General features: G+C 37.5%; 1 protein-coding gene across 1 annotated transcript in view; it reads right to left on the reverse strand.

Moving 5' to 3' along the window:
* Window positions 1-14,126, reverse strand: part of SYT10 (synaptotagmin X) — a 31,694-nt gene extending 17,568 nt beyond the window's left edge. The window contains exons 1-2 of the mRNA XM_010008206.1: window positions 14,021-14,126; window positions 4,270-4,627 (exon numbers count right to left, since the gene is read on the reverse strand). Of these exons, the coding sequence (XP_010006508.1) occupies window positions 4,270-4,627; window positions 14,021-14,126 (464 nt within the window). The remainder of the gene's footprint in view (window positions 1-4,269; window positions 4,628-14,020) is intronic.
* Between the last annotated feature and the right edge of the window lie 217 nt (window positions 14,127-14,343).

Genomic DNA, 14,343 nt, shown 5'->3' on the forward strand with positions numbered 1-14,343 from the left:
AGGAGTGGAAATGTCCTAACTAGTTAGAAAAGTACAGTATTGTCCTCAGGGAGTTTCAGGGCTGTCCTTGTGCCTTTCATCTCTGTCAAGTCCAGCCTCATAGGTGTGCTAAACACTGGGAAGGAACTGAACTCCAACTAAAACGTAGTGGCAATAAAAGTTTGGGCATGCAACACATTCAGGCACTAGCTTTCAAGTATCTTTTTCTCATAATTAAATCTAGTAAGAGCTTTGCTACTGCTGTTTCTATCTGTGCTAATGGAATCTTTACAGACAGGCCTTCCCGAGTGCTCCTTGCACCTGCACCTGTAGCATGAGATGCCCAGAGAATCATGTTCAAACCCTGCCATAGACAAACAGTAGAGAAAACTGCCTATGCAGGGGAAATAGTGAAGCCAACTGTATGGAGTTTCCAGTTTGAGTGAAAACAGATAGACCACAAATTCTGTTTTCCTCAACCTTCTCTTGTGTTTCTGAAGATCTGAGTTAATACTTGTGAAATTAACATACAAAACCCCAAATATGCTATTTCTGTCTCGTGAGCATCATCATTGTTGCGAGATGCCACTGACTAAAACTGTGTAGCTGTGTGGCTGTTCCCCATGGGAACCAGCAGCACTTTTGCTCTAGTAATCCAAAATCCTAATTACATAGTGCCTAGAATCTGAGTCAGAGCATTTCACCAAGACAGCTAATTGGTCTGTTAATTATTAAGATGCTTCACTGTTGTCACGGCAACATATTTATCTTCCTTTGTTCTGGAGTAACAAAGGAACTAATGACTGTGATAATTGAAGTGCAATCACGTCAGGCAACCAGGTTGTAAAAATGCTGTGAAGCTACTAATCTGTGCAAATCCAGGTATTTCAACTCCCTCTGGATCTTATGTAGTACTCCTATAATATACATGACTTTCATAACATAGAACAAATACATTTGGAATGACAGTAAATCTGTATGTAAATCTGTAGTATATAATTGTGCTTACACAGGAATGATGACAGTATGAAGTAAGATTGCCATATAGAAGACAAAAGAGAAGGTAACTGCTGATTTATGGTACGACTTGATATTTATGAGTGGTGGCTCTGGAGTAGCTTTCCTAGATGAATTTAGACCAATCTTTTGGACCAAATCCATGAACAGACACCAGCACTTGCAGTATTTAGACAGAACAGAGACTGCTGTCTTCTCCTTGTGATCACTAAAGTCAACAAATCTGCTTGTTTTCCTATAACCTTAACATTCCTGAGCAGTTCACTTTTGCATTTGTGCCTCTTGTGAACTGATTTACTGTTTGCAGAGCTGAGTGACAAGCTCACGTAATGCTGAAGAGCAAAAAGTATGTCCTTTGAAAATACAGATGAACATTTGAAGGAAGCAATATCATAGAAGTAACAAACTATACTACAGAATACTTTCACAAAGTACTGGGAAGAGTGGTTCTCCATAACAGAGAGAAAAAAATGTTTGTAAATGAACAACACTCATGCAGGACTTCTGTTGTAGTTTACTGGTTAACTGGGATCAAAGACTAAGGAGGGTTTAAAAAAAAACAGCAGGTCTTTTCATATTATTGGGAAGTATGAACATGACATAGTTCTGATTAAGCAAAGATTCATCATTTCCCCTACAATAACATGTCTTCATTTTACATGTACAGTCTATAAAAAGTGATCAGCCAAATGTCATAGTGATTTTATTACTGCTCTGGATGGCTTACTGAAATCCTTGCTGAATCAATTATGTTGACTTAGTAAGATACTATCTCTTTTTTGATATTTGCCTTTTTTTGTTATCTCTTTTATTAAGAGATGAATGCTGCAAGAACCTATCACAGAACTGGTTAAAACCCTTTCCTTTGCCCCAGCTCAGGTGAGATTATTGTAGAGTAGACTACCCAGACAGCAAACATCTCTTGTACATCCTTTGCCAATGGAATACAATTAAGAGATAGTACATTTGGATCACTCAGAACTCCTGTCTAAATAAAGCATTTCTGCACTGAAGGTAATGAAAGAGGAGTTGTTACCTCTGTGTCTCCTAATGGTTCCTCTCTATTTAGAGGTCCCCAATCAAGGGCACCACAGATTTTAGTCTACTTGTGATCCAATATTCTGCAACACAATGGAGGAGCAATCCAGAAAGCTGATCTAAATGCCATATCTTCATCTCATACATTATGTGCTTGCCAGCAATAATTAATATGGGCAGTCAGAAAGTTAAGACTCACTTAAGGCAGGGAGGGCTATAGAAAAAAAAAAAGCATTTACAAACACAGAAAGGACCACTTCTGGGTAATTTTAAAGATGCATCTCATTTGAAACATGTTTTGTAGAGAGGGTGTAGTTTTCCAGCAAACTGTAAATTAAAGTGATGCCTTCAAACACCCTGGTACTTACTGGCTAAGGTGGGACAACCCAGGTTACTCAAAGCAAAGGAACTGTCCCTCTCAGAAGAGATTTAACCCTGATAATCCAGAATAATAAAAAGCTCCCTTATGAAGTTACCAGATGTCTAGAAAGAGTAGGATGGATGGCAAGCTTTAATTTTGCAAAACTCTCATTGTCTTCACAGATATTATATGTGCATTTAGATCCCAACCCAAGTCACTTTAGAGATCTGTGGGAATACTTTCACAGCCTGAAGTAGCTCTGGATCACGTCCCTGGAACTCCTTTCTCTCCCTTTAGTACCACAGAGACTATTAGAGTCCATTTGCCAAGCAGCTTTTTCTTCTGTCTGTTCAGGAAGTCAGACAGTTTGATTACACACAGATTTACTTGTTGGAAAATGATGGATAAAACTCTTCCAATTAATATCCTATTGTGTAATTGCAAGTTGTGTAACATCCTTGTCATGCTAAGCTGTATCAATTTTGGTTCTCTATGCTTAGTACAACAGCTACAATTTCAAAGTTGTCTTCTCAGTATTTTGAAAATGTTCCTCAGAGTGGCTTGGATACGGTGCTCTCTCTCTTAGCAGATGGACACAGTAGCTGAAGCCAGGCATAACCCGGGCAATGTGGCTTAAAGCCAGCTGTACAGTCTCATAAATCAGGATGGTTCAGCTGCTAAAGCCAGTAAGACCTCCCCTGGCTGGAATGCCCTCATTTTTGGAAGCCTCCTGTGGTTGCCTGTTGGCTGTTTCATGCTATTGGAATAGATGGGGAAAAGCACTTAAGCAGACACAATTGTGATCAGTACAGTGAGCTGCCAAAATGCTCTCTTAGGGACTCACATAAGGCCAGCAAAGTAGGTGTTCACTAAATGTAAAGCATGTGTCCTCTCCAATCTTGTGCCTCCGATGATTATTGTGAATGTGAGCTTTTTTTTTTTTCCTTTGGTAACGTGTTCAGTTAGCAAATGTTCTATTGAGGGAAAGCTACTCCCTATACAGTATTTGTATTCTTTGTAGCATTGTACAAACAATCAGGTGCCCCTTTTAGCTTTCATTTCCCATTCCTTGTTTCTAAAACATGCCACCTTTTATTTTTATTTTTATTTTTTTCTGACACAGAAAGTGACCTTTACAGTTCACTGTTTGTATTCCATTCATTAAATCTGCTGACAGTACTTAAAAAAATGCTGTTTGGATCTATAGGTCACTATGAACATCCTCACTGCTTTTCAATATAAAGCAGTACCTCAGACAAAAAAAAAGTTTGTGTCCTGCATTTTAATACAAAAGAAATCACTTCAGCAATACTACATGCCTGTAACTTATTTAAGCATCTGTATAAAACCTGTCCTGCTTGAAGATCAGTACATAAGGATCAACATTCTTTGAGTAGGTTTTTAATTCCTTTATAGAGCAAAGCATGTCTTAAAGAAATGTGCCATCAACAACAAATCTGTCATTTATTTAGTGGAGAGGGAAACTTTCATCTGCTAAAGCAACTGCTGTATCTATAAAAATATCTCTGTGAAAAGCTTTGCAGTACTTTAAAAAATAACACTGAAATAGATCTTTCTATACAGAAAACTTAAAATGGAAATGCCTAAAGTAGTATTTTGTGCATTTATAAAGTAGTAGATGACATAGATTTGATCTTCCTATGTTAAAATAATGATGTAATGGAAGGCATACCAGATGTTTTAGAATATCCAGTTCAAAGGACACTGAGGCTTTGCCTTCATCTCACTGCTCTTTAACCCGTAACTGCTAAGAAGTCAGAGAATAACCAAGGAACCTGGAAATCTTCAGCAGAGTGTTCTGGCTCTATAGGTTTCCAGGAATTGTACCACAAACACAAGTGCCCCTGACTTACCTTGATGATGACGTGGGCTCAGTGATCTGCCTCTGCATGCGTGCATGTCTGATCAGATGCTCTTTCAGTGCGTTCTGGACCTCTGCTGGTATATCAGGTGAAGTGTGGCTAATTTTCAATGCGGCTTCAAGTACCTTTGTTGTAGGTTTCTCATTTTCTTTAACTTCCTTTTTCTCACTGGTCTCAAAAACTTCTGTAGGAGCACTGGAGTTGCTCTGGGGGACATTACTGGCATTGGAAGTGAGAGGTTTGCTCCTCCAGCAGGGCCAACACAACTTCCAAAAGACAAAAAGCGAGACTACCAGCAAGGCAAGCCCACAGAAGCTGACGACTACTGCTAACAGACTGACTGAGATGTCTGCAAGGAATTAGAAACAAAGATCATCATGACAGACAAACAAGGAGAGAAAAAAAAATAATTAAATTTACACTGGTAAGGAGATAGAAGCATTTTTAGTATGAGCTTGCATAGAGCTTTTTTTTCTTTTTTGATATCAAAGCCTGCACCTTTAAAATGTTCTTACTCTCTAATATCTATTTCATAAATGGTCCATTAATTATTCCTCAGTCCAGGGACCAGTACATATCCCAGTAGCTATGCATTCAGACTTCTGCAGGAGTAAAGGACTACCCAAATGGTCCCAAATGCACCTAGCTATTGTTGTCCAAGGGTGTCTGCTCAGGACCACATCTTGCTGAAAAAGTTAAAGCACAGTCAACATTTTCCATAAGTGCACATGAAGACAGACCAGTTCTAAACTGCCAGGCTGATACACATACTTCTTCAGGACTTGGCAAACTTTTGACTCTGTGTGCTAACTGTTTCAGAAACATGTTAAAACCTAACATTTTAGTGGCTTAAATTAGGGACAGGATATAGCTTGTCAGAAATAAGAAATTTCTTGGGATAAATCTTAAGTTCTGGACCAACTCTGTCTTTGACCAAGGCAGCACATCAGTATCTAAAACTCTGCTCTAAAAACGCAGCTGGCTTCAGTGTACACTATACAATCCTCAGAATTGTACCAAGATCAGCTGCCTTCTTTTGCCACAATCAGTTAGTATATGCAATAGCACAGCCAAAGATAGGAGAACAGATTTCATATCACCCAAACTCTGTGAACAGAATTGTATTTCAGGAGATGGTGGATCATGAGAAATTTCAGTTGAGCCCTAATCAGGAGTATTATTCAATATGACATGTTCCAGTTTGATTTTTCCAGTATCATGTAATGCTATAAAATATAACTAAAAAAATCCTTTTCCTTCTGGAAAGAGTCTTTTGTATACTTTAGAAGTATTTAATAAACCCTGCTTAAATGCCCCTCAAGCAATGGCTGCTGCTGCTTGTTAAAACAAGTTTTGACAGTTTTACAGCTAATATTTTGTATCCATAGCTCCAGGCACCAGGGTACTAAACCAAACCAATGGAAAAGCAGAACAAAAAATTGAGCATATTTTTTTTGCAGGATCACAGGAAGAAAAATAGTCCTCTAGCTATGTACTAGCTCCATGAAGAAGTATGCAGCTCAGAGGTCCCTTTGAGAGATGAAGATTCCAGTAGAAAATTTAGGAATGTTTTCCTTGTTAATATATAGTATTGAGATAGATCTTTCAGTAACAAATACCAAGTCTAAGGCAAACTCAACATGAAAATGCATGAGAATTAGGCAAAAGCAACTAGAAAAGGTTTGTAGCCTGGACACGTTAAAGATAGTTTTGCTCAACCTTACTTCATACACATAAGTTGGTGTCATGAGGGAATTGGTGGAGGATGTGCTTCTTGATGTAAAGTTTTGCACAAACTGCTGCCCTGCCTTGAACAGAAGTATGGCTCCTTGAACACTTCCTGCCAGCCCTGGGAAAGGTGTCCTTTCCTTTTCTACCCATAATTAAATCTTGAAACGTAGCCCTTGGAATACGCATGTCAGTTTAACGGGAAACTCACACGAAAAATTCTCATTTAAGATGTTTCCATAAAACGAATGGATGCTTAATTTTAACGATAATGCACACAAGAAGCAAGCAATACTTTTGCAATTGATTTTTCTAGAGAATATATCCCCAGTAGGGACTGTCAGGCTATCTAGTTTAATCTATTGTCTACCCCAATATCTTTTCTAAACCCAGTAATTTTTACTTGGCTTGTGCGTGTTCTACAGCACTGTCCTGTCTTGACAACAAGAGAAGACATCAAGAGATGCTGAGTTTACAGCTTGTTTAAATGGCCAATCACTTTGCTGCAGATTTGTATTTTTGCCTTATTTTTTTGTAGTTCTAATTTACAGTCATTGCTTTTTGTATGTCTCTGTATGAGAGAGTAAATGATATTATGTGCTTCATAAGACATGCCTATGTAAAAAACAAACCCAGGACTTGAAATTCAATTTCCTATATCAGTTCCTGGAATGGTCTTAAACTCGGCCAGTTCATACTCTGCCAGCCAATCCCTTGGCATGGATCAGGTATCAGAGTAGGCCAATGATCATTCTTAATAGGTGGTTTGGATGTTGCCGTTCTTTTTCAGTAGATGACAACCTTTGATAACACAGAGAAATAATCTTACACATGAGCTGGCCTCAGTGCCAGAAGGTGGTCATAAGTGACTTTAATACATTAATACAGGAGGAGAATACTGAAGGAATTTCATTGATAAATTGAGCCAGCTGAATTTTCAATCAAGCTGGGTAAAATATTTTTTCATTCTCTAAGCCTGACAAATGTAGAACTCTTGAAAATGTTGATGGTCTATTGGAAATAAAAATAAAGTAAAATAAGATAAATGAAACAAAAAGTTATTCAATTTTGGGTCATTTGCAATATTTCCAGCTCAGTTTAGAGAGGGTTGGCATAATTAGGCTACATTTTGAGAGGAAGGCTTTTAGAACTGAAAACTGTATTTTTTTATAATTTAGAAAATGTTTCAACAGGATGTTTTAACAACTTTGAAAATGCTGGAAATGTTTAAAAACCAGAATTATGAAAATTGATCCCTTCCAGTAGAGTTTCAATTTGATGAATAGATGCTATCAGCTGAAAACCATTCCATCAAAGCATTTCTAGACAACTCTATTTTAAGTTTTTCTCTGCAAGACATTTTTCAAGCCTTCAAAGAAACTGGTGTCTCCTTTCAACATCTACTCCCATGCTTCTATCATTCTCTAAGATTTTTTTCTGTATTTCCATTAAACTATTTCAAATTCTAAGTCAACCCCAAAATCTTTACAGAAAATTTATGTTTTATGGCCCTAAAATAATCTCACAAAACATCCGAAGTGTCAAGAGCAGAGAAAAGGCGCTAATTCGACAGAGAGTTGTACAAATTATAGTGTCAGTTTTTGTTATTTTACTAATAAAATAAACCTCATATATTGTACTTCAACTACTACTCTCGTACTACAACTATTTGAAGACAAATACGGAATAATTTCATTGACAGGAATTTAACTAAAAAGTAGCTCATTATTTTAAAAAGTATTTAATTTCATTCACTGCCATAATTGCTAAAAAGCAATCAGTATGCCATATAAATGGATATAAAAAGCATACTGCTTCTTCATGTCTGGCAGTCACTCAATTGAGCAACTACAAGAGATTTGCTGTTATGTGAACACTGAAATAATCTGTAGAAAAACTGTCAAATGGAGCTTCCCAGACCCTTTCCCTGTTAGATGGTACGTCTCTTATATCACCTTTTTACAGAGAGCTTAGTTTAATACATAACATTCAGAGACAGGTCTGCAGACTAGGAGTTTCTTCACGTCCCTGCAAAGGAAACCTGGCTGGCAATGAAAATAGGTACACTAAAGGACGGATGTGTCATCAGACCAGAGTTGAACTTCACATATGTAAGTATTATTTAAAGAAGTAAAACTGGTGACAAATTCAAAGATGCCTAAGTTTTTAGAGGCAGAAGGAGAATATTCATTCTGCTGGGACAATGTTAATTGCCAGCCTTGTAAATAATGTTCTTACCGATCTCTGATACGAAGGAAAAGAAAAATCATCTTGAACTACAAGCAGTTGTTTGACTAGTCTTTTCCTGTACTGGCAATTTCAGCTTGTCTTCAATGCTACACATTTTCACAGAACAGGACATCTTCTCAAGTATTCATCTGGACATGCAAGTTTATGCTTTTGCCATTCTTGTTCTCATGCTGGGTGAGCTCAGGAATGTGAAGAAAACCCTCTTTCTCACACGCCCCCTTCTAATCAGTGGAAAATCTTCTAGAGACTTCAATTGATTTACCATTTCAATCCTGGTGATCTTCCTTTACTGACCTTTGGTCCTTAACATCGTCTTCATTGTCTTGATAATAAAATAACTGAAAGTAAGTATCCCATTTCCTCATTGTTTTCTATTTAAAACTACTCTTTCAAGACATGAAATTTTGGACAATTTTATATTTCCTTTTTGAGAAAGGCATGTTTATTTGGGAAGTGCGTGAATTCTATTTACCTCAAAAATATCTCTTCATTTTTTATGAATGCCCTCAGCAACAATTCTGCCAGAAGAGACTCCTTGACAGCCAGTCTTTGATATTAGGCAAGAACTTCAGAAACATCCTCATCTTTTGTTCTGGTCCCTAGGGAATGTATTGAACAATAGATTCTGTACTACAGTTTCCAACACTTCATTGTTTGAAACTTGCCTCAGAAAAGTTCTGCCCATGAACCCATTACAAACAAGCATATCAGCAGACTTCCATCTCCAAACCAAATTGAGTTCATTTATATTTTAGTCAATGCCCTGAGAGAATATGCCCTTTGATGCCTAACCTTGGAAAAACATACTCCATGAAACCCATAGCCTTGAATGGAGAAAGAATGAGACCAGACAGTGCTGTAACACAGCCACCGATGTGTATAACGGGCTGGCACATACATTTGAAACATGCTGAAGAGAAGGTACTCTTGCCAGCAAAGGAAAAGGGGAAATGAGTGCGTGGAAAAACAGGGGGTTATATTCTTTTTTAACCCACCCCTTGGTCTATATCTGACCAAACACATTTTTCTTTAACTTTTAATTTGTTCTCTGGTTCATCAGCCAAAAGGTACTTCACCCTTTCATTCTAAAGGGAACTCCTGTGTCTGGAACATAAGGACTCAGCTCAGTCATAGAAATTAATGTCTCTGGTTGTCCAGGATTTGGAGGGAAGCAGTATCTTCATCAATTATAAAAGGTCTGGGTCCAGTAAATCTCCCTTATTCCCATGCATATGAAACAGTTGATCCAACCCATCATTTCTGCTGATGAGTTTTCCTTCGGGAAATACGAACAACATAAAAAGTTGCTGGTGTTCATTTTCACTTGGCATTAGCAGATCTTCCACAATTACCTTTGTTTCACCCAAATCCCTGCAGATGGAGATACAATGCTTTAGCATGCTTCAGAAAGAGGCAGGTGGAGAGTCTTGTATTTTCTCTCTGTCAAAAAATCCTACTTAACTTTCAAATGGCAAAACTTTCACTTAGAAGTCTACATGTCATCTTGTCTCCTGTTCTCCTGGAGAACGTACTTTGAAGATCTTATACAAATTTTTTGACTCTAGGCTTATTGTGAATGTGTTCCTTCCTATGCTGTTAATTCAGCCTGGTATCTGAATTTCTTTACAACAGCCATCATCACCATCTACTGGCTGATATACTGCTTCTTAATGCTAACAGAGCTTTATGGCAGCATGTTTCTTGGCAGTAAGGGAATCAAATGAAGTCAGGTATTACTGTGGTTTTCCAAGTGATGACAGCACATAAAATCATTACTCTCTTGTCAAAATAATTTTATCTAGGTTATATTATTTATTAATGCATCTGATACTCTCTGTTCAACCACAAATGGAATATCCCCTTTTATAATTTCAAACTCCATATACAGGACTTTAGATGATGTGATGTAAAGCAGGCACAGGGTGTCTCCCAAAAGCTTGTTAGCCTTATCCTAACCTATGTTACCTTCTGTTTTCCAGAAATCAGAAGGAATTTGCCACAACAGCTGTGTATTCATAAGCCTCAGTACAGGACACTTGTACTGTATCTAACTAGGAGAGATGGCTCTCACCTTTGTCTGACTGGGTTGTTGTGTTTGGCCTGCAGTGTAGGAAGCAAAAGATGTTGCAGTGAATATTGAACTCTCCTCTTTAACACACCAAATGTACGTTATTTGTCTCCACTTCCAATGTTGTTTCTGGCCTACCTACTTTCCTACCTATTAATTCTCAGTTAATCTCAGCAGGAGGTAACTCCCATCTCTGCTCAACTCATGTCTACCCCCTTGCTTTCCATTAAACAAAAAAACAACTTTTGTCTTGGTCCCATTCTGTTTTCACACTTGCAAGGATATTTCTGTAAGCATCTGCAAAAAGACCTCGTCATTCCCTTTCAGACACAGAAACTAACTGAAAACCTGTAATAAGCCCATTGGGCTGCCATTAATCATAAGCATTCCACAGCTGTAACAAGGTTCACACAGTTCAAGTGTAATTTTTTATTTGTCATGGTTATGTTTATTCTTACGCAGGATTATACAGCAAACACCTCATACATATGATGAGACCCAGCAAAACACTGCGTCTCTTTATCGTCATTACAGATTTGTCCTCCACCTGTTACAATCATTTTTGTATTTTTCATTTGTATTTCTTTGTAAAATGTGTATGGAGGAAGATAATTTTGTAAAACTCTTGCTTTTATTGTGTATCACTGCTGTCTACATGTTGAGCTCTTCTGCATTGTTATGACTGCCTTCAGATTTACTGTAAAGAAATCTGGTATCTGGGGTATTTCTACCTTTATGCTACTGAATTAAATGCATTGCTGGTTTTCACAGCTTGTTAACACTGCCTTTGGAAGGCATATTATTCAGTAACACTGCATTTTTTCCCCCCAAGCCCCTATTTCCCTCTGAGAATAACTCTATTCTGACCAGGTGATGAGCTGTATCATAAATAATTTGACTGGTCTGTTAACTGTTCAAATCTTTATTACTTAATTTAATCACATTGCTCTGAAACGGAATGTTCAATTATTTCACGCAACAGTTACTTTCTCATGAAGAAAACTGCTCCTTTCCTGTATGACAGAACTACACTGATGACAGTAGTCTTCACATTCATTCAAACCTTTCCTGGTCCTCTTCATGCTGGCTTTGGCACACAACCTTGCTCTTCAGGGAAGAGTGAGATTTTTTTACAGAATGGCTATGCACAAGATGCTCCATTTTTTTCTCACTCCCTCTATACTTCTGTAGTGAACTGTCAATCAGGGGTAGGGTTCAAACTTGGTAGGTTAAATGTTTAGGGTAATAGAATAATTGCAAGTAGAGTATTTAGATGAATTAAAAATGATCCTGTAGAAGCTGATGCTCTTTGTATGGCCAATGTAAAATATTAATTGTCTTATGAGCAAAAGAGCAAGAGCAAACACTCTACAACTCTCTAGACACTCAAGATGGCTAAAATATACCAGTTGCAGGGTAGCAACTGGTTTCCCAGCTCTGTTATAAACATTGGTTCCCCATGAGAAACGATAATGAGATAGTGAAGTTCTGCAGGACCAGCAAGCCTAAAAAACAAAACAAAACCAAAAACAGCAGAAAGTGCCCACCATTTGCAGAAGACATGCAATGAATTTTAAACATGTCCCCAGAGCAAGATGCCAAAGCTACTTTCATTAAACTCGGTGCAATTGGCTTAATGACTTAACCTTCAGAAATGCTCCCAACTGGGACTTTGATGTGCTTGGCTCCTTTAAAAAGGAGAAGGGATGCTTAACTGGCAAAAATTAATTAGAGTCTTTTCATAATCAGATAACTTGAGTAAAAATACAGGTGTATATACGACTTTTGGACACTTAAAGATAAACTTTGTTAGATGCAATCCTACACATCCAGCTAATGCTTATTTTCCACCTCAACTCTTCTTATTTGACAAACATCTTAATAATTTCACCCAAATCTACTGGAAATAAGGGCAGTGTAAAAAAAAAACCCAAACAAAACCAAATCATTGCATATATATTTCAGCGTTTTGTGAAAAATGTTCTACCCTTTCAGAAGAAAGCTCACATAGTAATCTAATTATATAAAGGTACCATAAATGTAAACAGTTTCCTAATTTTTTCTCTTGAGCTCTCCCCTAAGTTCAGAGAATTAATAGTCCTTGTAATTACCAGGGCAGAAAATACAAAGCAGATGTCCTATCTTCACTAATTGTCTAAAGCTCTTAGAAATTTACAAGAATTATTTATCTCACTAAAATTTTTTGCTATTAGTTCCATAGATTAATTATCCATTACACTAAATAAGATTACCCCTTCTTGACCCAAGCAGTGAGCAGTAATTGAGGGTCCTAAGATGATGGTGTTGTCACTGAAAAGAAAAAAAAATATTGAAGAATCAGCCATTTCTTTGATTAAACCCTGTTTGTCAACAAAGGATGTCCAACATCTGATGTATCTGAGAATATAAGGAATCAAACATATGGAGGTTATTTTTCTGGTTAATGGCAAACCTAAAATAGTCTCCTTTCTACTTTTTGCTCCATTTTGTTGTATTCTGCCTTCCCAAAACCCTACTTGCCAATTTTTGTTCTCTTTGTGTCTCTGGATCACTCTTCTCTGATTTTGCTATGCTTGCTATGCTTCTTGCTCATACCTAGACACATAAACTATCAAAAAGGTCAGTATCCAGCCTCTCTGCCTATCAGTGGGTAACAAGGTTAATATTGTCTCGTATTTTGCTCTGAGCCTCTGATTGGGCGGCGCATCTTTTATCTCAAGTTGCTCATACCTGTGAGAAGCTTGGCTGCTTTTAACAATCTAGCTGAACAGAAAGCAATTGTCACACCCACCAACATAACCAACCATAACACAGCAGCTCTAGCTGCCTTTTTAACATTTTCAACTTACACAGCATGTTTTAATTCTTGTATTAAACAAAGATGTTTTCACCATCTACTCTTCTACTTTTTGAAATGGGTCTTGCATTATTCTTTCTTTTTTAAATGAGTTTCCCCATCTTTTAGACTTCCTTCCTCCAATGAAATCTCAGTAGTGTTTTTTACTTATGCTACCTTTGTGACTCTTGTAGATATCTTCTTTTAACATGAGGAAAATTGAATAAAGCTACTACTTAAAGAGAGAACACGCTGTATTTATATAGCAAGCTATTATTTTCCTTTCCCTTCCCTTCATACTGTCTCCTGGACTATTTGCTTTTTGGATTTTCATTCCAAATTTGTATATGACTCCATAACTTAACTATATAAAATAATAAATCATTGTTCTGTAATAAACTTCTCCCAGTCCTATACCTTCTTCACAACTTGTAGAAATCTTCACAAAGTAGGAATCTTCTTACTCTTACTACAGTATTTTCTTCTCCACACACTCCAGTGCTTGTTGCAGGAGCTAACCCCCAATGCACTGCTATAGCTGGAGCCCCAGAGAGCAAATAACTGATCTGGTTCCATGATGCATGTCGCCCAGCATGGGCATATGCTGGGAAAGTGCTTCCAGAATCATTGTTTGGGAGATGGAGCAAAACTGGTAAGACTAAATTGGTCATTTCTCCTCTCTACCACACAGCTACAGCCACATGACACCAGAACAGTGCAGAATTTACTCAGTCATTGAAGGATATGGACTCTGACACCAAATGCTACCACCTTACGTATGAGACAGGTATTTCAGGAAAAAAACAAACATTTATGGCTTCGTTTTCAGATTGATGGTGGAGAACACTTAATGTTTCTACCTTTCATGAATAGGAAGTATGCATGTTCAACACTGTGGACAACATTAACTTTAACCAGAGAGATGATAAGGAACTCTGTGTACTTGAAGAGAAGAAGAGATGGCATGATCCACCTTTTCATGATCACATTTCTCTCAGTCTAGACATTGTATTTACAATCTTTCAGTTTACAAAATCCATGCAAGTGCTATTTATGTTGTCTATCCAAATGTTCAGATACACAAATATTGGCAATTATCAACAATGACAGTGTGCCTGTTCCTCTTCTGGAGCCAGAAAGTATGAATGGACACTCTCTGGCAATACTATTAATGTTTAATTTA

Source organism: Chaetura pelagica, unplaced genomic scaffold (assembly GCF_000747805.2).
Source record: "Chaetura pelagica isolate M959 unplaced genomic scaffold, ChaPel_1.0 scaffold92, whole genome shotgun sequence".
Classification (NCBI taxonomy): domain Eukaryota; kingdom Metazoa; phylum Chordata; class Aves; order Apodiformes; family Apodidae; genus Chaetura; species Chaetura pelagica.